Here is a 27,065-nt window from a genome sequence, read left to right as displayed (position 1 = left end):
TTTTAAATACCTGATATTTGAATTTTATTTTTTTACAGTGAACAGAGTATCTGTCAGGCAAGAGCTGCTGTGATGGTTTATGATGATGCCAATAAGAAATGGGTGCCAGCTGGTGGCTCAACTGGCTTCAGCAGAGTTCATATCTATCACCACACAGGCAACAACACATTCAGAGTGGTGGGCAGAAAGATTCAGGACCATCAGGTAAGAGTCTGTAAAAACTATTTTTTAAAGATGATATATTAAAGAAAAGTTTTGGTGTATTCTGTAACTTAAAATTATGCTTCATAAACTGATCAAAAATCTCTCTGGGAAAAATTGGATATTGACTTTCCTTCCCTTTTCTACCTCTTTTTAAAAATATCCTATTTTTATGTGTACGTGTCATGCGATGCCTGTAGAGATCAGAAGAGGACATCAGAGTCCTCTGGAACTGGAGTTATGGATGGTTGTTAACTGCCATGTGGGTGCTGGGAATTGGACCTGGGTCCTCTGCAAGAGCAGCCAGTGCTTTTAACTGCCAAGCATCTCTCCAGCCCCCTTTTCTTACCTCTTAAGAAACCTAAATATAGATGAAGGTTTATTTTTAGTTACACATTTTTATTTGTGTATACATGCATGTGTATGTTTGTGTGAGTGCATGTGCCATGGCACACACATAGAGGTCAGAGGACAGCTCTTGGGAGTCTGTTCTCTCTTGTGGGTTCTCTCTTGTGCCACCTTGTGGGATCTGGGAATCGAACTCAGGTCATCAGATCTGTGCACAAGGGCCTCTATATACTGAGCCATGCAACTGGCACAAGTAGGAGTTTTAGTCTTCATTAGATTGTTTGGCCATCCAACTGCCATTATTTGTAATCTAAAATACATTCAGAAAATAAATAATTAAATAAAATAAAATGAAAAAATAAATTCAGAGAAAACAAAGATGAAATACAATGTAAGGAGCAGATTGTATGTTTATGGGATTCATTTCTCACCAAAGATGTGGTTTATGGGGCTAGAGAAAGGATTTGGAAATATGAATGGTTTGAAAAAGTATTAAGTTCATAAGTTGTAGAAAAGTGGTAGGCATTAATGTTACTGGAATAACTAGATTTTTCTTTCCAGTTCATATCTAAGGGTGACAGCTAAGCCTTTTGGTGATTCTCTATTCTGAATTTCCAAAAAAATTACTGGATTATCTGATTACTTGTTTCTTGGTCCCTAATAGATCCTAATAGAGGGGAAGGTGCACAAGCATTAATTGTATACCAATAGCAAGAATTTGTGAATTGTAGATCACAAACTACCTTTGGAAGAAGTATTTTCCAGAAATGTAATTTAATATTTAAAGCCATCCTGCTACAAAGTACAGAGGAAATCTATTCAGTTTTTGTCTTCAGTGCCCAATGAGCTCTTGCTAAAGAATGTTAGAAGCATAGGTTTCCTCCAACACATGTGATATAGTAGTATGTAAACAGATGCTGCAGTGGCTGTGGGTTTTAAGATGATTATTGTGGACTGGTGATAATCAGGGTCTAGATTTTTATACAAACATATAGGGACTGCAGGTCAGTAGTGAGGTTGGGCTTTGAAATGGAAACTTTTGCACAAAACTGGGACTCCTAAAGAAACTGTATCTCACAAATAGAGAACAAAGAGAAATCCTCTTTCTGTCCAAGCTGATTTAGGAGCCTCTCACGGAAATGGAAACTCCAGTTTCACTTACACAAGATGGTATTGACAACACTGGTTGCAGGCTGGTGAAATTCTTAAAACACCTGATTTTTAAAATGCATTGCTTCTCTGGAGAGAAAATTTCACCGCTCTTGGTCTACGGAAATTAGTTTACTGCATATACCAAATTTACCCATTTAGTACAAACTGGCTTGCCTTGCCCCTCTGCTTCTCAGGCTACTTCTTCTCTTTGTTGCACTCCCCCTCCCCCTCCTTAGCCTCTCCTTTTCCTCTATGTTCCAGTTTCCACACTATCTTACTTGGGCTCTGGTCTTCCCGATCTCTCTACCAAGAGCTCCTCTCACCACCAGGTGGCAGTTTGCCTCTACCGTCAGCTTTCTCTCTCCATCTGTCCTTCAGTCAGGTGGTCCCTTAAGTCACAGACAAGTCAGATACTCTTCAGGGTACTGTTATGGAGAACAAAGTCAAAACAAGATAATAAAAGCTTTGTAGAAAGGGTTGAACATTCTTAATACAACATTCTGAGCTAATATCTGAGAATAAATACATTTGATGAATATTTGTCAGTACTAATGAAAATACTAAATACATACCAATGGAAAAGAAAACAAATATTTAAAATTAAATAGAAAGGTGATTGTTTACATCAGGGAATTTTCATATGAAACATTCCCAAAGTTTTATTCATAAGATAATTGAGCACATAGTAAGAGAAAAAAATTAATTCATTAAACCCAAGGAATGAAGCAAAAAGGTACCAAAGCAAGAATTGGTTAAATAAAAATAAGTATAGCCAAGTAACACCAAAGCTGCATCATTGAAAAGACCAACTAGTGGCATTAAATAAAAGCAGAAGTGAGCAATGTTAGTAATGGAAAAAAGAGCACTGAAGGTGTTATTGCAGGAAGGAAACCAAACAAGTATTAACAATATTGTAGAAAACAATACCAACAAATGGGCCACTTTCATAAAAATTTTTTCTGAAACTGACAAACATGAAAATCACAATAGGCTAATAGTTGAAAAATATACATAGGCAATTAGCTTACCTGCAAAAGGAAAAAAAAAAAAATGGGGTGCAATGACGCATGCTCTTTAAGTCCAGTACTCGGGAGGCAGGGACAGGTGAGTCTCTGAAATTGAGGCCAACTGGGAGGCTACAGCAAGACCCTAGAGCGTGTCTCAAAAAAAAAAAAGGGGGAGAGAGAAGAAGAAGAAAAGTTTTAAATAAAAGATGGCAAAGGACTCTAAAGCATTTACAAGTGAAATTTTAAAACTTGAAGATATCTGTTTTATGACAATCACAGAGTGGTATTTTGTAAAGTATTATAATTTTAATCTCTGAAACAGAACAGTGTCAGGAAAAGTTCTAAGTAGTGTCAAGTTTGAACGTACACATAGATATAAAAATCCTTAATAAAGTTACTTGCTGATCAAATACACCAATATATATGAAAGAAAGACTTCTTGACCAAATAGGGTTTATCTCTTTTTTATGTCAGTAATGTTTAGATAGCCTATTAATGCATTTATTAATGCATTTCCTCAGGAGGAAAGTCTACAGTAAAGGAAAATCAGGAAAAGCATTTGACAGAATTCAAATCATTACATAAATATCGGTATATTGAGTATAAAAATGAATCTTCTTTAGCTGATAAAGGTGGATAATGTATAAACTTAAAACAAATACTTGACTGGATGGTGTAGTGCTGAGAATATTTCCATTCAGCTTTTGAATAAATTGAGGATTTCCGCTTTCATCATTTCATTTGGTATTGTGAAGTACACTCTAGGTAACCCACAAGTACAAAAATAAATTGAAGCTTTAAGGATTAAAAAGGAAGAAACCACTGAATTTACCAGTGATAATCGTTGACATCAAAAACCCAAGAATATTTTCAGATAATCTATTCAAACTAACAAAATTGTTCAGTAAAGTTGCTAGATACAAGATTAGTACTTAAGTTAGTAACATTTATGTATACTTGACAATAAACAATTGAAATCTAATTTTAGAAAGATATTAGTTAAAAGAAATAATTGGTAATATACTTACTAGTTATAGAAATAATTGATCATGTCCTAAGAATGAATCTAATAATTAGTTTCCTTGTGTTCTTGGGTACATTGTGTATTTCCTAATGGTTATCACTCAGTCTGTTCTGTGTGGAAACATAAGTTGAATTTTTGTACGTTTCATGTAATACATCTTGATCATATTTAGACTCCCTCCCCTATCTGCACCCTCCCATATCCTACCACCAGATTTCATTCTGTAATATATGTTAAGACCTATCGAGTTGTACATGTGCACTTACCTACATGCAGACAACACACACATATAATTAAATAAAAATAATAATTAAAAAAAAAAAAGACCTATCAAGTCAAGTTTGCATCCCGAGATATTTCTCATTGTGAATTCATCCACTGGAGTCTGGTCAGTCTACTTAGTGTCACCCGCTTAAAGAAGACCAACTCGGGGCTGGAGAGATGGCTCAGTGGTTAAGAACACTGGCAGTTGTTGCAGAAGGCTCAGGTTCAGTTCAAATCCCAGCACCCACATGGCAGCTAACAACTATCCTTAACTCCAGGTTCAGGGGATCTGACAGCCTCTTCTGTCCTCCTCAGGCATTGCATGCACAGGTGCACTTACCTACATGCAGGCAATACACACATACACATAAAATAAAAATATAATAAATAAAATATTTAAAAAAAAAAAAGACCAACTCTCCCTCATCCAGCAGTGATCCGCTGCCAGTAGCTCCTCGGCTAAGGTTGGAGCTTCTTACCTGTTTGCATACTTCTATGCTGGGTTTTTGTCTGGTTTGAGTTTGTGTGTGTCTTGTACATGCTATCATTAACTTGCTAATTCTGGTTTAGATGTTGTGCTTAGGTTTTACATAGATAATAATAATGTGACCTTGAGGCAGAGATATAGTAAAGATTGTGGCTATTAAGCTTGTAAGTAAAGAAATATTGTTTCAATTATGATAAATCATAAGAGAAGATAGGGAAGGGCTCATAGCTGACTTCATAAACAAGGTTGATAGTGGGGCAAGTCACAGAAAGAGTAGGTGCCTACCACTGTTTGTAGACAGACTAAAAATGGTTAAAGCGCCTGTTAAATGGAATATACCATCCATCTGGACTCAGGCTCCCTGAGGCTGTAAGCACTGTGTGAGTTTAGGCCTATAGGGAATTCTAAGTCTAAAAGCCTGTTTTCATGGTTGTTCAGTAAATAGTTGTAAGTGAGAATATATACACTTTCTTCTTATTCTCAAAGATCACTCACAATGTTGTCCTTTCTGAAAGATTGATGAAAGAATTGATTCAGATTTATTTATTTATTTATTTATTTATTTAAACTGTTTATTCATTTAGAGACAAGGTCACTATATAAACCAGTCTGACCTGAGGTTGAGATCCATTTACCTCTCGCTCCCCACAAATTAAAAAAATTTTATATTGTGAAAGTGAATCAATTATTTACCTACTATAATTTTGATTCTAGTAATAATTTTCTTTTTTTTTCTAAAATTCTGTTATAGAACACTGAAAAATTTCCATGGAAAACCTCTTTTCACTATTTTTAAGCTGTTTGCCAAGGAGGAATATAAATTTGCCTTAAAAAAAAGATTTATAATCTAATAATGTTAAATTCTTATAACTTTGAGTGGCCCTACCTCAGTACTTATAAACACTACATCAGAGGCCATCATAATAAATTGTAGTTATATATGTATATGTCATAAAATTTGCCATCTTTTTTTGCATGGTGTATGTGTAGTATGTTCATATATGTGTAAGTACACGTGTGTGCAGGTACTCATGTATGTGGACACCGGAGGTTTATGGTGGTGTCTTCCTTGATTGCTCTCCACCTTATATTTCGAGGCAAGTGCTCTCACTTGAACCCACAGCTCGCCAATTTGGCTGATCTAACTAGGTAGCTTGCTCCAGGGAGCCCCATCTCTACCTCCTGAGTGTTGTAATTACAGGTTGGTCTCTACATCACCTGGCAATTTATGTGGGTGCTGGGGATTTGAACTCTTGTCCTCATGCTTGGGCAGCAAGTGCTTTACCAACTAAGCCATCTTCTCAGCCCCAAATTTACCACCTTAACCATTGTTAAGTGTACAGTTCAATGTCATTAAGTACTTTGACATTATTGCACACTATTACCATTGTCCTTCTCTAAAACTCTTTTTATTACTTCAGACTATTAAGCAGTGACTTGCTATTAACCCCCTCCTCCTAGACCCTGGTAACTACTATTCTATTTGACTATTCTAAATATTTAATATAAGTAAAATCATATGCTATTTGTCTATTGTGCCTGGATCGTTATACTTAATATTTTCAAGAGGCTATCATAGTTTAAAAGTAAACTCAAGGCTGGGCATGGTGGGGCATGCCTTTAGTTCCAGTATTTGGGAGGTATAGGCAAGTGAATCTTTGTGACATTGAGGCCAGCCTGGTCTACATAGTGAGTTCCAGGCCGGCTGGAGCCACGGGGAGACCCTGTCTCAAAACAACAAAACAAACAACAACAAAAAGGAAGCTCAAGTCTGAGTATTGGTGGATGAGGTAATTTAGATGGAGCCTCTCTCAGAACCAAAACAATTGGACAGAATATTAGAAAGAAAATAAAACCTATTTAGAAAACTCATATAGTGATGAAGAATTATTGGGCCATCATCTGGGAGAATAAAGAACAAAAAGTAAGCCTAGCTTTGACTCTCTGGTTACATAGAGGCATACACGTTTTTGAAAAAGGATACTGAAAAGCTGAGCTGAGTTTTGGGAGATTTATGTGTCAGACATATGTTTAAAAACCGAGTTTCAGGACTGCCAACAAAATGAGTTTTGCCATAGTAATCTCCCAGGCCATGATTTGGAAGATAAAAGCCCCATATTGTAGGAGAAATTTGACTCAGAATTAGATTGGCATTTATTAAACTCAGTCTGTAATTGTTTTAATAGCTGTTTGAATTAAAGTAATTTGAATTTGTTAGTTTCTCTAGCTGCATTCAAGAAGTAAATGTAAATCTCTAGAAATTTTAGCATCATTTTATGCCTGAAATTCCCATTTAGTTGGCTATACATGTTGCCTAGCACTCAATCAAAATAACTAAACAAAAAGAACAGTGATAGGACAGATCTAGTCGAGCATCCAGCCAATGGAATTATCAGAAATGCCTGTGCCTAACGATGGATGGGTTTTACAACAAATTAGAAACAGTTTTAAAGAATTAGTGAATTAGATTGTAGATCCAAAGAACTGAAGCTAAGCTATCTGAGAAAGGGAAAGATGGCTATATTGAAAAGTGTTTAAGAAACATTGGCAAAGGGTGAGTTAGGAACTTAACACAGTTGGGAAAGTGTTTGCCTTGCAAGCATGAGGACCTGAGTTCAATATCCAGAACTCAGACAAAAAGGCTAGGCGCGGTAGTGTGCTTGTAATTCCAGCTCTGGAGAGACAGAGGCAACTGCTTCTCTGGATTGGTGAGTTCAAGGCCAATGAGGAGACCCTGTCTCAAAAAACAAGGTAGATTGCTCTTTAGGAAGGACATCCAAGGTCCACACACACCCTCAAACATATAAACAGACACATAAAGGGCCATCAAGAATACTTCGAAAAAGCATAGTGTATTTGTAGTCTAAGAAGAGAAGAAAAAATAGGATAGGAACATAATTGAGAAACAAGTTCTCGGGGCTAGGGAGATGGCTCAGCGGTTAAGAGCACTGGCTGCTCTTGCAGAGGACCTGGGTTCAATTCCCAGCATCCACATGGCAGCTAACAACCATCTGTAACTCCAGTTCCAGGGGATCTGGTACCTTCTTCTGACTTCAGTGGGCATTGCACAGCATGGGTGCACTTACACACATGCAGGCAATACCCTTATCACATAAAAATAATGAATAAAATTTTAAAAAGGAGAAAAGCCCATGCAAAAATAGAAAAGAAACAAGAGTTCTCAAAGTGAAAGAAAATCAACTTAGAAATGTTGTAAATCTTAACTAATAAATATATATTTTCAGAAACCTAATTAAAGTACATCATATTAAAATTACTTTGTAAACTCCCCCCCCCCCCCCCTTGGGGAAGACGGTCTCCCTATAGCCCCAGCTCTCCTGGAACTTGCTATGTAGTCCAGGCTAGCCTCAGTCTCAGAGATCTGCCCCTGCCTGGATTAAAAGAGTACCACTATGCTCCGCCTACAAGGTGCACTTTTTAAGATCAGTGAGAAAGACTACTTCCAAGAAGGAGCAATAAAACTGCTTCCTTAGTTTTCTATAAAAACAACAAAACTTAGAAGCTGTGTGTTTACAAAGTTTGGAAGGAATATGAATGCCCATTTCAGATTCCTCACCTAATAAAAATGAATGTGAAAGAAAGACATTTTCTGACAAAAGCTGGTAGAAATCATGAGGAGACTTTCACAGAAAGAAATTCTAAAATTTATTCTTCAAGATCAAAAATGCTATCAGCAAAAGCTTGGAGACAGCAGAAATAATAAAAAGCAAGAGAAAGAATTGTGTGCTTACATGACCAAAGCCCTGGACTCAGTCCCTATTGCAACACACACACACACACACACACACAGAGAGAGAGAAAGAGAGAGAGAGAGAGAAAAGAAAGAGAACAAATACTAGGTAAATTCTAAATGATAGTTGACTATATAAAACCAATAGCAACATTTTACAGAGCCTAAAATACATGGAGAGTTGAAATGCTTGATTAAAACAATGGCGTCAAAAACAAAACAAAACAAAAACAATGGAGTCCAGAGGGCAGTATGGCAATGTGTTAAGATAAATTTTTCTACCCTAAGTCCCTGAATTGCCGAGGTAAACACACTAATTTTTGTATGTGTGATAAATTTATGATGCTTGATGTAATCTCTGCTGGGACCACTAAAACAATAGTGAAAAGCCTCTGACTAGCTAATGGAGAGGAGGACAGTAAGAAGTAAAAGGAGAAAGTGGCACAGGATATGGAACAGTCTGACCAGTGGGGTGTAGTAGTAATAGATTTATTATTTACATTAAGCATAAGTGAACTTAATCAAAAGTGGAGATTGGCAGATTGGTTAAATATCGTGCTACAGCCGTATTCACTAGAATAGAATGCTGAAAGTAGAGGGAAGAAAAGATAGCATCACAGAAAATGCTGAAGTAATTAAGAAAATACCAGAGCTGGTGTTGCACAAAGTAGTGTTTGAGGTCTATCTTATTTTTAAAAAAAAAGGGGGGTGTCAAGAAAGACCATAGGCAAAGCATGGTAGTTCACTCCTATAATCCCAGTGTTTTGGAGGCTGAGGGAGGAGAATTGAGGGAACCAGGCCAGCCCTGGTTACACAGTGCAATCCTGTCTCAGAAAAAGTGTGGAGGTGGGAGTGGAGGGGGCATTTCATAATAAGGAAAGGTTTAATTCACAAGTCACAGTCACAATACAAGATTTTTAGTTCTTTTAGTAAGTGATAGAGCAAACAGGAAAAAAATATCAGAATGAAATTGGCATACATGCACATACTTTCCAAATATACTTGACCCATATGTCAACTGAACATATGTTTGGTCATAGAGTACGTATCAACAAATTTCAAAATATCAAACTCCTCATACAGAGTGTGTTTTTGGCCACTGTAGAATCCTGTAGGTTTGGAAGCTAAGAATTTTTTTTTTCCTGAATAACCTGAGAAATCAGAATGAAATTAGAAAAAAATTTTGAATAGAACCATGTTATATTTCTATTTTTTGGTGGGGGGCTTTTTGAGACGGTCTCCCTGTAGCCCCAGCTGGCTGGCCTAGAACTCACTATGTAGACCAGGCTGGCCTGGAACTCACAGAGATCTGCCTGTCTCTGCCCCCAGACAGCTGGGATTAAAGGTAGAGGGATGGGATTAAAGGTGTGCACCACCACACCCAGCAAACAGAACAGGTTATATCAACACCAATGAAATGCAGCTAAAACTGCAAATGAACCTTAGAGTGAATGTGTGTATTAGAAAAGCAGCGGTATTGCTTTTAAAAAAAAATCCAGCATTGGTGTTCGTCTCAGGGAATTGAAGAACAGGCACTTAAAGCCAAATTAAGTAGAGTGAGATAATCGTAAAGCTAAGACGTTGACATAACAGAGAACAGACTCAGAAAGGAGAGGATGGGCTCTAAATTCTCTGAGGGCCACAGCTTGAGAAAAAAAGAGCACAGATCACCACTAACCACTGCTAAGATAGGACCCTACTCTGACTCCTCCAGACAGCAATTGTAGAATGATGTTATGCTAGTAATTTTGAAAATTTATGTAAAATGCACAAATTCCTAGGAAAGGATAATTTGGCAAAAGTGCTTAAAAGGAATCTTACTACTTTTAAAATAATTAAGACCACAATGAAAGGAATTTAAAAAGAATTAAACTTTTGGTTCAGATGTCTTTACTTCTGTTTATGTGGGTGACCAAGCCTTTAATACAATAACACAGTGAAGTATTGCTTTTTTTCCTAGAGAATTCAAAAAGAGGGCCAGCATTGAAATTTTGACAAAAACATGCCATGGGGGTGGGCAGATAGAAAGAACCAATACACAATGAGAAATGAGGGGTTGTGCGTGCATGCGTGCGTGTAAGTTCTGGCATGTCTGGCCATCACGATACAGGCCTATGGTCACAACACTTAGGAGGTGGAGGCATGAGGCTCATGAATTCAAGGCCAAGCTAGGCTGTGTATTGAGGCAGTGCTCAAGGTACATTGTCATTATCCAAAAATCAGTAGTTTTCATCTGAGTTAGAAAATGAAGAATTTAGTTAATACTTGTCTTGGCTTCTCTATTGCTTTGATAAAAACACTGACCAAAAACAACTTGGGGAAGGCTTATTTTACAGTATTTTAGTTACTTTTCTGTTGCTGTGATAAGGCATGCTAACAAAATCAATTTAAGGTTCATATGTGTAACCACTCTGTGGTGTCCAGACAACACAGTTTCCTTGTATTCGTCTATCACCGCTGACTCTTAACAGTCTTTGTGCCCCCTCTTCCACAGTGATCTCTAAGTCTTTGGAGGGGAAGGTGCAATATAGGTGTCCCATTTAGGTCTGAGTACTCTGAGGTCTCTTGTTTTCTGCACGTAGACTGTTTGTGTGTCTGTGCTAATCACCATCTGTTGCGAGAAGAACCTTTTCTGATGAGAGTTGAGGGATATACTAATCTATGGATATAACAAGCCATTGTGAGTCAGTTTAATATTGTTTATTTAGCAGAATGATAGTAGTAAGTTCTCCCTTATGTCCTGAGCTTTCTTTGTCTAGGCACATGCTTGCCCTGATAACAGTATGGGTGTGGACTCCCTGTTGTGAAGTAGGCTTTAAATTCAATTAGAAGGTGACTGGTTACTCCCATAATATTAGTACCACTATTGTACCATTGGGCATATTTTGCCAAGCCAGTTGCCACTGTAGTTGTGCAGTTCACAGCTGGGCAAGCTTGATGATTGCCTTTCTCTGCCAGTAACATGCATAGCACCTCCTAGTACAATGAAAGCTAACCAGCAGAGATGTAGCTTCAAAATCAGTACCAGCTTGATTTCTCCTTGTTCTGATACTCCAATATGTAGTGTCTTCAGCAGTAGGGTCCTACCATCCAGTTCTGGTGGGTAACCAAGTGTAGTGACAGTAGCCAGTATTGTTTGGGGATTTATGGAATCTCTCTGTTTAACAATTCCAAAAGTAGTTATCCATTCTTGGCATTTTTTTGTTGTTGTTGTTGTTTTGTTTTTCATTTGCTAGTCTTTTAAGGCCTTTGAACCCTGTTATAGGGTAACTATCTTTAAACTCTTTATATAGTATATGTGTACATTGAGAGATGCTCCCATAGTAGGTTTCCACATGATTCTTTGGAAAGGCCTTTAGTTATTCCTCCTTTTAGTCTCTCTTCTGCCCCTCCCTCCCATTCCCCACCCCATTAAACCAGTCTTGTCTATTACTCCCCTTTTCCATTTTATATCACTGCATTCTATTTCACCTTCAGTGACTCCATGGCACCTTATTAGTTTCCTTATCACTAAGGATTTCCTAATTGAAACACACCTATCTAAAGATTGGAAGCTAGCATCACAAGACTTGTCAAAACCAAGCCAGACAGGGACCCAGCATGCATAGGAGAAGTGGACAGGAAGCCCCATCCCTAGCTGAAAATCTATTGGCAACTGATAGATGCTGGGAGAGGGAGTCAGTTTTTTATTGGTGTGGTACTTGGTAGGTTGACCTGACTCCAGGGCATGGACCCATACCCAGGAGCCCTTGGGAGAGACACAGATTAGAAATGATAGGCCTTTAAAAAAAATGATAGATGATTGACTAGATAGACAGACAGACAGACAGACAGACAGACAGACATGGTGGACCATAGCGGAGATAGATAGATAGATAGATAGATAGATAGATAGATAGATAGATGAAGATATGAGATAGGGGATAGTGGAAAGGGCCTGGAGAAGGAGGAGAGGGGCTGAATGTGATCAGAATACATTGTATGAATTTTTGGAATCAATAAAAAATTATTTTAAAAAAAAAAAAAAAAAAACAAGGGAGAAAAGGTTTATTTTGGCTTGTAGTTCCAGAGGGATACAGACTGACATTGTGGGGAAGGCATTGGCAGAGGAGCATTGCATTTGCACTGAAGAAGCAAAGTGTGAGCAGAAAGTGAGGCCCAGCTGTAGAGCCTTAAGGCCTGCCCCCTAGTGACTCACTTCCTCCAGTGATACTCAGAGCTTCTTAAAAGTTACACAACTTTACCAGACAGCCTCACCAGCTGGGGACCAAATGTTTAAACATATGAGCCTATGGGGAACATTTCAATACAACCACAACAAATAACAACAGTGTTTTATCAAATACCTGACAGATTTAATGATAGATGTTCAAGACTCTTATATAGAAAACTTATCAAGTGTTATTGACAGCCTAAGTGATAGTAACATGATACTCATTAAGTAGGAGATAGCTGTATCAGTTATCAAATTGAATTATCTTTAGTACAGTCTTAAAAGTTGAAAATTGTGGGGCTGGAGAGATGGCTCAGTGGTCCTATTACAGAGGACCTGGGTTTGATTCTCAGCACCTACATGGTGTCTAACAACTGTCTATTAAACCAGTTTCAGGGGATCCAACCTGACCTCCACAGGCAGTACACTCATACACGTAAAATTAAAATAAAATAGTTTTTAATTGAAAATTGACAATCCAAATATAAATGGTAGCTTCACAGAAAGGACCAAAAATAACCAAAGCAATACTGAGCAACAGAGCAGGACAAACTGTAGCAGTTATGAGATAGAGTATAAAGCTGTGATCATTAAGACACTAGTGTTGGCAAATAATAGTGGTTTTTTTTTTTTTTTTTGACCAATGAGACAAAATAGAGACACATAGATGCGCAATTTGTGAAAGGTAAACGTGCATCATTGTTAATGGAGGTGAAGCCATTGAACATCCAAAGGAAACAAATAGGAAACTTCAGCCCATCTCACACCGTAGACATTAATCAATTCCAGTTGGATTTAAGATACAAATGTGAAAGATAACAATAAAGATAAAAATAATAAAACTTCTATAAGAAAATGGGGTAATATTTTTATAACTCTTAAGATTTAGAAACAGTTCTACTCAAAAACATTAAACATAAAAAGAAAAAAGGACTGCTAATTTGAAATAAATGAAAACAAAGAACTTCTATTTAAGATATCACTAAGAGTAAATAGGCAGGTTGTGGAATGGGACAAGATATTTACCACAAAACAATATTTTATGAGATTATATGTAAGAAAAAGATTACTCAGGAGAGAATCATATTTATTAATGTAAGTGGGAATTCACAAAAGAAAATATCTTGAGGCAAATAAAATATGAAAAAGGGGGCCTGTGAGATGGCTTAGCAGGTAAAGATGCTTGCTGTGCAAGCCTGGTAACCTTAGTTTGATCCCTAGAACCCACATAAAGTGCCTCCGACCTCTACACAGGCACCATGGCATGCATGCCCATCCTCCTGCCCACATCGTACACATAAATTTTTTGAAATTTTAAAAAATATGAAAAAGTACTAAATCTAATTTGTGACCTGGGTAATATAGACTAAAACACAAAGATAAAATATTCATACCCACCAGAATTGCTAGAAAATAAAGACCAACGTTACCAGCAGTGATGCTGCATAATATATGGAGTCATACAAAATTTCATGTATTTATATGAAGGTATAAATTGACAGGACCAAGTTAGAAAACCACTTGGAGTTTTCTGCTAAAATTGTTTATGCACATGACCTGTGCTAATTCCACTCCTGGGTGTTTGTCCAACAAAAATAAGTGCTATATGTACCAGAAGATGTTTAGTAGAATGTTCATATCGTTATTGTAGTAGCACTTAAGTTGTGAGCAGTACGTTTGCTAATGGACGAATGGGTAAATAGTGTGCACAAGGGAATTCCACATAACGCAGTACAACAAATGGGTGATTCTCAAATGTAATTTTGAGGAAAGGGGGCTTATATATTTCAACAGAGATTGCCTAACTGTCAGATCCAAAATTCTATGAAACTAGTTTATGGGTGTGTCTTGAGGCTAGGAGTTAAGAGGGGCCTTCTAGGATTCATATTCTATTTTAATATATGTAATATTTTAACAAACATGAAAATATATTTTATAAGGGATATGGATTTCTTTTCTTTGCTGACATACTCTTAAAGTACGCCTTTGTAACTATAACTTCCATCAGACTCATTTCTATAGACTCCTTCTAACTAGTTTTGACAGTCTTTTAGAAACAAGTTTGAATAATTATCTACAATCAGGATTTGTATTGGCTTCCTTCATTTTCCCAGTTATTAGCTTGACTTTATAAGAATTGTTGTCTTTTAGGTCGTGATAAATTGTGCCATTCCTAAAGGGCTAAAGTACAATCAAGCTACACAGACTTTTCACCAATGGAGGGATGCTAGACAGGTGTATGGTCTCAACTTTGGCAGCAAAGAGGATGCCAATGTCTTCGCAAGTGCCATGATGCATGCCTTAGAAGTGTTAAATTCACAGGAAGCAGGTAAGGTGTCTGTACTTTCCCTGTATTTTTTTAATTTAAATGCTACGTATATGTTAAAGCAAACCTTTTTTGTCAACTATTAAATCACATGCGTATTTAAGGTAGTTCCCTAAGTTATTTTCTACAAAAATATGAACTTTTGTTGATCAATGTGTAGTCTCGAAGGACAGTCCTGTGAGTTTAGTCTGGTTATTTCTTAAACCTCATTTGAAACTATTAAACTTGGCTCATCCTGCTCTACAAATACTTTTGTTGCTAGGACATAAGAGCCACCAGAGATACAAGGTCTCTATGTTGCTCAGGCTGACCTCAAGTTATCTTTCTGCCTCTGCTTCCCACATAGCTAGGCTTCAGCCATGTCACTGTTACTGCTTTTCATGAAGAAATGCATATGGTTTCTTTTCAAGACACTACTGATACTAGGAACTTCAAACAAGATCTCCTTATAGATAAAAACTTGACTCTGTTGTTTGATATTTGAGAAGTGCCTTCAGTTGGTCATGAATTTCTTCTATTCTTAGATGCTTAGGAAGAAGTATAGAAATAATTCACTTTGGAAAACTCAGGATTTAAAACTTTCTGGCATAGATAACCTCAGTTTTGTTTTGGTTTAAGGAGAAAAAAAAATACACAAATGTGGATCTTTAAAGAGATGGGTTTTATAATAAAAAATGTCACATATAAAACCAATATAAATATAATTGCTCTTTCCTATGTTGTATATTTGATAGTGATTTTAATGATATAAATGTAAATAAAATTCTTTTAATAGGAAACATAGTCAGATGAAAATTTGATATTTTGTTGATGGGATAAAATTTCAAAATCTATTCTAAATGTTAAGTTGTATTTATGTCTTATTCTGAAAAGGGTTGAGGCATCTAACTCCTTTGTCTACTTTATGTGCTTTTCTTTTCCTGGTGCTGGGGATTGAACTCAGGCTCTTATGCATGTAGACAAATGTTCTGTCCCTGAGCTATATCCTTAGCCTTTCTTTGTCTGTTTTAAATATGAATTTTAGAGGAACAGGATATTTTGAGAGCTTGCAGAAAGTTTTATGCCATTATACCTGTACATGTTTTATATGGTTTTCTTTTTAAGAAAATTATTATCTATTAAAAAATATACCTTGTTCTCATATTTTATCTATTTTGGGGAAATAGAACATTGGAACTTATTTTAGTTTGTCTCTAAGTCCAAAAACAGCATAGTGAAGTCTGGTCTCTTCTAGATTATTTCTCCAAGTCACTGTACTTTTTTTCAGGCATCAGTATTTTATTGGCATTTATCATTGGTATAGAAATACTTTACTCACGGGGGCCAGAGAGGTGGCTCAGCAGTTAAGAACACTGGTTGTTCTTGCAGAAGACCTGGGTTTGAATCCCAGCATCCACATGGCAGCTAACAACTGTTTGTAACTCCAGGCCCAGGGGATCCAACAGCTTCTTCTGACCTCTGCAGGCATTGCAGAACACAGGTGCACTTACCTACATGCAGGCAATACACACATACACATAAAATAAAAATAATGAAATTAAAAAAAAATACTTTACTCACTGTACTGTACTGATGGAGGAAGAAACTAGAATCATGATTATTTTATCTTGATTAAATAGGTCAGTTACATAGTTTGGAGAGTATGTACCTAGCACTATACATCTTCCTGTGTTTAGAACAAACTGCCATTTCTATTTCTGAGTTTTCAAAAGGGTGTCCAGTAATACTAGGAATTAAATGTCACTTAACATAGTTCAGATTATTGTTGATGGTGGGTTTTTGTTTGTTTTTGTTTTTTTACCAAATAGAAAAAATTATTTTTGCTGGGCATGGTAGCACATGCCTTTAATCCCAGCACTTGGGAGGCAGAGGCAGAGGGCAGGCCAGTCTCTGAGTTTAAGCCAGCCTGGTCTAGAGAGTTCCAGGCCAACTATAGGGCTATAGGGAGACCCTGTCTCGAAAAGACCAAAGAATTATCAATGAGTATCATAATTTGCTTTCAAAATGCAAATGCTAGTAATGTTTTTGTTCTGATCCTGACTTGAAAATAAGCCTTATGTGGAGAGACTTTATCCCATTATCTTATAAAATAAGAAACAGTGTTTCAAATTACAGAAAATTTTGCAAATAGAAAAATCACCAGTGGTTTCATTTGCTGTAGAAGTGTTTCTGGTGTGAACAGAGCATAGGGTTCTTGTTATGTTTGATAATATGTTGCCTTCTCTCTTTCACAATCCATTAATGGTAGGATAAGCTGATTGAAGTTAACAGTCTCCATCATGGATCAAGTCACTGGCAGCAAAGGTTTCAGTTCTTATAATGTTCATCATCAGAGAAAACAGAACATTAAATGGTTAATGTTGTAGACAGCATGATTTATTTACCTATTTAGGGAGTGTCTTCATAATAAATGCCAATCTTTGGGTTTTTTTTTTTAATTTTTTAAATTTTATGTGTATCACCTGTATATAGGTAAGTGCACCCGTATTGTGCAGTGCCCACAGAGGACAGAAGAGGCTGTCGGATCCCCTGGAACTGGAGTTACAGTTGTTAGCTGCCATGTGGGTGCTGGGATTTGAACCCGGGTCTTCTGCAAGAACAGCTGGTACTCTTAACCACTGAGCCACCTCTCCAGCCCCAATCTTTGATTTTTGATAGCACTAATTGGCCTGGAGTTGGAGGAAGTAAATGGGAGGAAGTAAATGTTAAGAATCTGGAGTGTCCTTGGGAAGGGCTGTAATTTCTTGTGCAGATTCTCACAGCAGGATAGGTATGCTCTCTACCCCAGTATTGTTATGTAGACACCCTCCCATCCACTTAAACAAACATACCCAATAATAACGCCTCTCAGCATGATCATATCCTTCCCCTGCCAAAGCTGTTTGCTTTGGGTTCACAGCCAATTCCCTGTTGAATCATCTGCTGTCTTTCTGCCAAAATGAAGTTAGAAAAGCTTAACTTCATGACTCTTCTGTAAACAGTAGCCCAACGTAGCTGATCAGAAGCAAAAGAACACATTCATGAAGGAAAAGCAATTGTAGACATCAGTCTGTCTCCCTCTTTCTTAATGTTTTACCTCTTTAAATGTTTTATTAGTATATATTATTGTACAAAATAATGAGTCTCATAGTGACATTTCATACATGCATCTACAGTGTACTTGGAACAAACTTATCTCCATTACCCTCTCATTCCTCACACTTCTATCATTTTTCTTTCTTTTTGTTTATTTGTCCTGTTTTTGTTTCTTTGCTGGTGCTGGGATTGAACCCAGGATCTTGCACGTGCTAGGCAAGCACTACACACCCAGCCCCTGTTGATACCACTTTAAAAAACAAGTTTCTGTATTCACTGTTTATATTTGTATATTTGGAGTTGCTGTGGGTACAAACCATTACCATAATCAGTAAATGTTTCTTAGTGATTTTCAGATTTTAAGATTGTGGACATCTTTGTTGAAAGAAAATCTTTTGCTAAAGGGCTGGAGAGATAGCTCAGTGGTTCAGAGCACTGGCTACTTGTGAAGAGGACCGGGTTTAAGTTCCCAGCTCCCATGTGGCCACTAACACTTATTATCTCCAGTTCCAGGGGCTCGATGCCCTCTTCTGGCCTCCGTGGGCATTGCATGACATGATGCACTTACATACACAAACAAATAACTTCTGCTAAAGTGCAGTGGTCCAGGGGATAGAGAAGGTAGAGAGCTTCTCTGATTAGTGTGGGGCAGGGCTCACAGCCACTGAGGTACCTACACAACTTTCAGAGCATGATTTGAACATTACTAAGCCTTATTACCCCATACAATTATACAAGTCTTCCTTCTTTTCCTGCCTTCCTTCAAAGCCCTCTAAGTCCTCAAATTTTTTAAATCAAGAAATAAATGCAACTTTCTTTGGACTAATCATTGTAACCTTTACAAGATGCTCTTATATATTATGTGTGCTTAATGTTTTCAATTTTTATGAAAAGGTGGGTGGCAGGAATGTTTTCCTTTATTTTGTTTTAACATGGTGTGCAATTATCTAATATACTGGAAAGTACAGGAGGTGCTAAATACAGTGAGTTATATTTGGAATAAAAAGTACCTCTAAATCACATGTTCTAACAGTTTTTTAAGAGGAGCTGAATTAGCACTCTTCTTTTTGTACCAGATGCTGCAGTATAGCTTTTCCCGTCAATGGAAATTCAGTTTTAAGTAAATATGTTATCCAGACAAGCATGTTTTAGTTCTTTATTTTTTATCAAGTGTATTTCCAGGCTTTTATAGATAGCAGCAGTGGATTATATAAACTGTGGTATTAATTGACAATTGATGGAGGACAATTTGTACAGCCTTGTTGCATTTTGTAAAAGCTTTGAGTCATTTGAAACTAGAAAATGTGTCCTTTTTTTAAAAAAGACATTATGCCAGTAGATTATTCTATTTTTATTCTGCTCAGCCAAGATTAAGCATATCTTACCAAAAGAAAAAAAAACTCAAAATATTTTACCATTAACTAAAAGACTGCTTTCCCCAAATTTTACTTTTTAACTTTTGGGAATGAGAACATAGCCAGAGATAACATCTTGTGGTTGAAAATTTCATCAGATTTTATAGTAAATTTTTAGAGTCCATTCATGTTTTTTCTTAATATAAATTTGGCCTGTCACCTTCCAGTATGAGCATTTATATTATTTATTTGCATTGTTCTCAGCATTACTTAATGTCTTTATGATGTATTTGGCATCAATTGGGTTTTTAAATCTCAAAATGTTTTCAGAAATACATTGTTTCTGGTGATAGTTTTACTTTCCAGTCTTCCTGTGTTCTATATAAGAGCAACACTAAGCCTTTATCTCAAAAATACCATCAAATATAAGTATTGGGTCTAGGTACTGTGCTAGTAGCCACTGGGAATAACACCAGTATGATAGAGCCTACCCTTCCCTTCCTGAATTTCATGCCTGGACTGGAGCTAGCTAGAAACGAGGCCAGCAATGTTAGGATATTTTGTGAATGAAATATGAAGAAAGGTCCTTGAAATACCAAAGAAAATTTTAGAGCCAGGAAAACCTTTTGTAAACAAGCAGTTATTTGAGCTGTGTTTGAAAACTAAGCAGGCCTCTCCAGTGGTTTCTGTTCTAAGTGGGCTTGGCCTGGAGGTGTGGAACAGTTGGGAAACAACAGCCCCTGTTGTGGATTGGACATGAGCTTGTACGGTTGGGAGTAACAAGAAATACTACAAGTTAAGCTGGGAATTTTGGGAGGGGCTGGTGGTGTTCTGAGGAGTATGCATTTTATCAGTTACACTAAGCAGATCTTTAGGGTGGTCAGGTTTGTGCTTTAGGACAAATGTGATGATGTGGTGAACATGCATTTACATACATGAACATCAGTTGTATAGTATTGGTGAGAAAGATAAGGCCTGGTCTGACACAGTGGACGACAGAAAGGAGCACAGTGAAGAGGAGGTGGCCAGCTTTTATTTAGTGCCTACTCTTCCAGCACAACATTGCTTCGGCTTCCTGCTTATGCCCTCATTTAATCCTTAAAGCAGTTCGGAGGCAGGAATAATTATCCTGCCTGTGTTTCTGATCTTCTAGGATATACTTTACTGGTGATCTTTATATAACCCCGTGAGTCTAGTGATGGATATTATTTTAGAGGTAAGATTTGGGCATAAGAAGGTTATCGAACTGGCCCAAGGCCTTATAGCTAGATAGTGGCATTTGTACCTAGAGCTTATTTTAGAATTCAGCTTCTTCCCACTGTAATACAGGAAGGAGTAAATGATATTTCAGGATGATAACCAGGAAGACACTGGAGTGCTGGTCAAGTTGGTTCCATTGACTAGATAGAGAGTGTGAGAAGAGATTTTAGAGAAAAGAAAGTATTGTTACGTGGATGACACTGGCTTCTGGATGTGCTGTACTTCAGGTACTTTATTACTACAACTCTCATAAAGTCATAGACATTTTGGCCTGGAACGGATTCTAAGGGTATCCTTGGACAGTGCTTTTGCTTTCATTGTTAGCTTTCCTAAACTAATCTTATTGAAGAGGTAGCATTTTTGAAACAGATAAGGTGTCCCTGCTCACCAGGATTCCAGGAGTGACAGCTTTGGAGGTGGATGGGGCAGTTCTGGTGCTGCCCCTAGCATTCTCATAGTCACATCTTCCACTGTCTTCCTCATTTAGACATTCAGCATTTACACAGTAATGCCAGGTTAATGTATTTAGTATCATTCCCAGTTTCCAGTTAGGGAAATGGGCATGTAGAGATGGGCCTTTGCTTAGGAAGGGATATATATGCACAGAAGATAGTGAGTCTTCTAGTAGATCATTTCTTTCTTTTCTTTTTAAAGCTACTTTTTCTACCTTTCGATTCAAGATCTTCAAGGCATTTTTTTTTTTTAAAACAGGCATCTGAGGGAAGCCAGGGTAAGAAATAAAATAGAAAACATACTTTCAGCATAAATTAGTGAAAATAACTTGAATTTGGAATCAAAAGTCTCCTTGTCCCATTCCCTACCCCCACTGGTAGTAGGTTACATTCTTCTGTGTGGTTTCCTTATTTATAGAATAGATCATGAGAGTGGTTGGCATAATATTATGGTAATTGGATGAGGCAAGGGCATTAGTATTCTTAAACTATAAAGTGTTAGTTTTGAATGCTAATATTAAAAACCCAGAAAATTCCATGTGAAGTAATTTATTTAGAGAGATTAAAAAGTAGCAGACTTTCAGCTTTCTCCAGCTTCTTTACTTTCATTTACAGGTTTCTTAAAAAGTTATAGTTGTGCATGCCTTTAATCCCAGCACTCAGGAGGCAGAGGCTAGCGAATCTCTGTGAGTTCCAGGCCAGCTGTGGCAACTAAGAGATCCTGTCCCAAAAAGACAAAAGACAAAAAAAATAGAAAAGTTATTTTTTTTCATAGAAAATTCATGCATTGTTTAGGTACATCTATATACAAAGAAAAATTAGGCACAGGTCTTGTCCTCTGCGTTGTTCTGTTCCTAAAACAAGACACAATTATAACACAAGAGAAAAGTCACAGCTAAGGACAGACAAAATTCCGTATGGGTATAAAAAGGAATGACCTCTTCTCACTTAATTGGGGAATGTGGTAAAATGACCAGAGGCTTTTCAAGAAAGATCTTCAAAAATAGATAAAATTTAGGGTGAAAGATTTGTCAGCCCTGAGGAATAGAATAGGAATGCAGAAGTGAGAGGAATGACACTTGTTTATAGATTAGAATAATAATAGTAAAAGGTAGGTGTGATGAAGGACTTGAGAACTGTGGGTGATAAGGATTTATGTAAATTTTGAGCAAGAGTGATAATACGCAAAGGTGAGCTGCAGAACACTTACTGTGATGTGAAAAGGCAGTTATTGAAGGCTGTGAGACAAACTGTTGGGTCCTTAGTGGAAACAGAAATAGTGAAAATTGAGAAGAAACTTCAAACAGCAATAGGATAAGATGAGTTCAAACAGAAAGCCAGTGGCTACTGTTTCTACCACTGAACTGCACCCCTAGCCTCTTAACTTTTTCATTAAAAAAAAATCTAGCCTTTCATTCTTACATGTTGATAATAGAGATCTCTGGGACAATGTCATGTAACGGATATGGTATGGTACACCAAGCCCTAAATTTAATATTGGTGCTTCAATAACCTGTAGAGCTCATTAGTGATTATTTAGATGCCCTCCTGCACAGGCATAATAATGTATATACAGTTGTTTTGCTCGTATTTGTGATTTTTATTAGTTCTTGTTCATGAATTAGAGAAGCATTTTTGCTGGATGCTAGCAGTCAGTCTGGCATCTCTATATAGGATATAAAAGTTAAGCAGGATAGCACAATGTCTTTTACATTGATGGTAAGAAATTACCAGGAACCACTTCTTCTGATGGGAACAGTTATAACACAGAAGGGCAGCCAAGTCTCTTCCATGTTTTTACCTTTTTTAATTTTGAACAGACTTTCACATATCTATAAAGGTGTACCACCACCACCTTACCTGTGTCCATACTCAGCAAAGAACATGTCCACATCCACATTGGTATGTTTTTTCTTAGTTAACATCATGTATTCCTGTTTTCATCTACACAAGATAGAAAACATCTAACCAACATTTGGATGGTTATTAAACCATGGTATTTTTGAAGTCAGTATTTTGTATATAAAGATTATTGTGACATTTTGTTAATCTACAAAACAGTCCTAAGATTAGATAAATCTCATAATCTAAAAGAATAAAAGCCTCAGTGGACAGAATGATGTGTGTTCCTACTTGGAGACTGTTCTACGTGATAGAATACGAGAGAAACAAATGAAAAATTCTAACCTCTTATGTGGCTGTTACTTGGGTAGAGAAAATTTGTTCAGAAATATCTGCAAGGCAGTGTAGTACCATGAACAGAACAGAGTGGGAATTAGGAAGTAGAATAAACAAATATAGCATTCTACTCATGTAAAGGTACAAAAAGAATGATTCTTAAAAGGTAGACTTGCTATTTCTGTGAATGTAATTTCTAAGGTGATTCACAAGAGAAAACAGGTGACTTATGTTTTCTGAAAAATTTCAGGAATGTTTTGCTAAGATTGTGCCATTCATAAAAGAAGAAATAAATTTCTATCAATGAGTTTATTTTGGAAATACTGTCTTGATCTTTTCTTTGGTAATATACTAAACATTTACTTTTTCTTTTTTAATATTTTTTATTATTTTTATTTTATGTGTATGAGTATTGCCTGCATGTAAGTAAGTGCATGTCGTGCAGCGCCGTGGAGGTCAGAAGAGGGTTTTGAATTCCCCTGGAACTGAAGTTAAGGATGGTTCGTAGCTGCCACGTGGGTGCTGGGGATTGAACCCAGGTCCTCTGCAAGAGCAGTCAGTGCTCTTAACCACTGAGCCATCTCTCTAGCCCCAACATTTACTTTTTCTTACTCAGAATTAGTGGTTTCCATTGGTTTTAAATTTCCGTCAAGCCTTGGATTCACATACGTGTAGTTTGAAAATATTGGCTGGATAAGTAATAAATGCCCGCAAATGTTCTTCTGTCTCTTCTACAGACTGTACTGACATTGTATTACTAGAAAGAAGAAGATAGGGTGGGCTTTTGCACACTTGCCGTGTATACCAGATAGTCCTGTGATGGCTCTCCATCGGACTTGTACTTTCCTCTCTTGGAACCCTTATGACCTAACTCTTGACTGCCCTTGCACCACTCCTTTTCAATAAGATGAGGCTTGTGGTGTACATCTTTCTCTTCCATATTTTCCTTAAACATTTTAAACTATTAATTTCTGGGCTATATAAATAAATTTGACAGAGCTAAAGTTAGCTGCAGTGGTACAGTGGCACTTACCTGCATATAAAAATTAAATCACTAAAGTGTCTCTTCTGTATCAGGCTATAAAACATGCATTTTTTTCAGTATAGCTTACAGACCCATTAAGCTAGGCTAAGATGTCATATGTAATAAACAACTTTTTCAGTATTTTTAGTGCAGTAATGTAAAACAGATATTGAGTCTCTTTAATTTTGTTCTGAGGAAGCCAGAATTGTTTCATTGCTCTCAAAGGATGTTTTGGGAAATTTGCTTGAATTATCTCTCTTCCCTCCCAGGTAGGTACTTTGTCCACAGTATGAACAGTATAGTTTGATTTTCTAGTTTCACTTTACAAGTGAAATATTTTCAGGACTCTGGTACTGTCAGTCCAGCAATGATTTTTCTGCTAAAATTTACTTACTTCATTGACATGTAAATTCCAGCCAGTGATACTTAAAACATCCACTGGTGTTCCTGTGTTTCATCTTCTGTCTATAATGATTACATGGTCGTTGCACCTGCCTTGCTGAATCTTGACTTACTTGAAAATTGGAGAGATGGACAGATTCCCCTTCTAAAAATGCCCCTCCCTTTAGCAAATCTCTCTGCCCTGCCTTCTGATGATAACTGTGGTCAGGGAAAGAACTTGCCTCCACCTGGCTTTCTTCATTCTCTGAAGTGACTGAAAAGGGCCTTTTTCTTGCTTTCAGTATTTTTTTTTCCTAAAAGCCTATGCAATCTCAAGCTTATGGTACATTAAAAACTTCTAATTCAGATTTTTATGGGTTGTTTATATTATTATTGAGTTATGTTGTGTAGGAATCTGTACTATTCTGTGTACGTTTAGATTATTTAAGAAAATTTTATTTCCCAGATTTTGTTGAAACATTTCTTATCTTGCATATTTCTCTAGCTCAAAATTATATACACATTTCATTAATTCTCATGTTTTTTTTTCTTTATCTGAATTATTTAGATATAGATTCATATTATAGCTAGCATGTAGTATACCGTCAATGAGTTCTTTTTAAAAAGTTAATCAGTTCTGTTTAAAGACAAAAAGTATAAAATTGTTTCCGATTGTAATCTATGTACCAAACTCATGATTGTCCTGGCACTGGGAAGATAAGCATGGTTAAAGATTACCTCCAAGCACCTTCAGGTCACTAGGAAGACAGCTTATTCCAAGCAGAGAGTGTAGAGTCGTAACCCAACAATTGCATTAGAGATACCTTTAGATCCTCAGCTAGTATTGGGGTTTCATGTGGGGTTTCCTTTGGAGCTTTTGATATTGAAGTGACCCCCTGTGCTTTATTTTGTTGTTAAATAACTGTTGCGTTGTATTTCATTTTTCAAAGATGGACAGTGGAAGGCCAAGATTTAATTTAGGAATTGTCAGTGAAGACAGTAAAGCAGGTGTAGATTGAACTACCAGAAGTATCATTTAAAATGCTTTACTGGGTATATTATATAGTTTTTCTAGCACTGAAATAATTAATGTTTATTGATTCATAAGTTTAAATTTATCTTAATTTTATGTTTTTATCTCTTTGAATATACTGGTGTTTCAACAACGTACTATCTTTGTTTGAAATGGCATGGCATAAAATCCCTAAAACTTAAGATAGAACAACTGTCTGGTTTTTGAGGCAAGGTCTGACTATGTAGCAAAGGTTGTCTAGAACTCTCAGTCTTCTGCTTTAGACTCCTGAGTTCTGGTATTACAGACCTGTAAGACATGTTCAGGTGTCCTGTTTTTACCTCCTGAGCCAGAATTAGTCAGGCTGCAACACCCACCTGGCATTTGCATGGGTTCTGGGCATCTAAACCTTGGTCCACACTTGCACCTTAACCACTGAGCCACCTCTCCTTATATGCCCCTATGCAAAGTGTGAAGATCAGAGGATAGCTTGGTGAAGTTGGTTCTCTCCTGGTATCAGTTAGGCTTGCATGGTTGGGTGGCAAGCATCTTTGCTCTCAAGCCATCTCGTTTTGCCCCATATCAGCAATTTTTGAATGTCTTTTTCAGACAACCCATGCTCATAGTCTTATATTTAATTCTATTTAATAAATCTCAAGGTAAGCCCAGTTTATTTTAAAACCCTAAGCAAAACTATTACCATGCTAAAATTTTGCAGTTTTAAATTCAGAAGGCAAATTTGGAACTCTGTCCAGATATTTTCTGTCCTGTGTTATTTTAGTAGAGTCTTCTTGGTAAGCAACCTCTTGAAGTATCATGAATTACTGTGCAGAGAGAAGGAAAGACAAAGGCCGTGTAGAGTTCCCATGGAAAAAGAGTCAGCTGACTTTGTAACTAGGACAGTCCTGGGTTTTGCTGAATTTATATTCAGAGTCTTGATTAGGAAGTATCTTTGATTTCAATTTCTGCTGAAAAGGAGCCCAACTGCAGAAATGCCCTGTGCCTTCCCTACACAGCTCTAGAGTTTGGAAAGGGTATCCAGTGGTCCTGGCTCTGCAGTCTTTCCAGATACTTGGTCACATTGGTGCTATTAATGGAGTAGCTTCACTCTTTGTTTACATGAAATTCTTGTTAGAAATTAGTGAGTAATGAAGCATTCTGTCCTGTAAGAACAACTCTCGCTGATAAAATTCTTAGTTCTCAGCTGTTATTCCAGTGGAAATAAGTTCTCTTTTTCTGATTTATAAAGTCATGCCCCGCTTATAAAACATTTAAGCACTACAGAAAAGCATAAAGAATATAAAAATACCTAAAGTCCCGCCATTTTTCCATAATCGAAAAGGGATTGACACTCAGATAATCTTCATCTTTGTGTTGTAAGCAATTTTTTGATAACGAACACAGGGATAGCATGACACTTTTTTCCTGTAGCAACTTTGTTAAGCTTCACTTCAGATATTGTATAGTTTAGCCATTTAAAACACACAATTCAGTGGTTTTAGTATATTATTTACAGGTTTATACAACTCATCACATTTTAGAATAGTTTCAGCGT

General features: G+C 36.9%; 1 protein-coding gene across 5 annotated transcripts in view; it reads left to right on the top strand.

Moving 5' to 3' along the window:
- Enah (ENAH actin regulator) overlaps window positions 1-27,065 on the top strand; it is a 134,708-nt gene that overhangs the window by 58,555 nt on the left and 49,088 nt on the right. For all 5 annotated transcript variants that reach the window (XM_029558996.1, XM_008823724.3, XM_008823723.3 and 2 more), the window contains exons 2-3: window positions 39-204; window positions 14,599-14,776. In XM_029558996.1, the coding sequence (XP_029414856.1) occupies window positions 39-204; window positions 14,599-14,776 (344 nt within the window). The remainder of the gene's footprint in view (window positions 1-38; window positions 205-14,598; window positions 14,777-27,065) is intronic.

The sequence above is a fragment of the Nannospalax galili genome, unplaced genomic scaffold, assembly GCF_000622305.1.
Source record: "Nannospalax galili isolate Female #2095 unplaced genomic scaffold, S.galili_v1.0 scaffold368, whole genome shotgun sequence".
Classification (NCBI taxonomy): domain Eukaryota; kingdom Metazoa; phylum Chordata; class Mammalia; order Rodentia; family Spalacidae; genus Nannospalax; species Nannospalax galili.
Note: the sequence above shows the minus strand (reverse complement) of the source record. Positions and strands in the feature narration are given on the sequence as shown.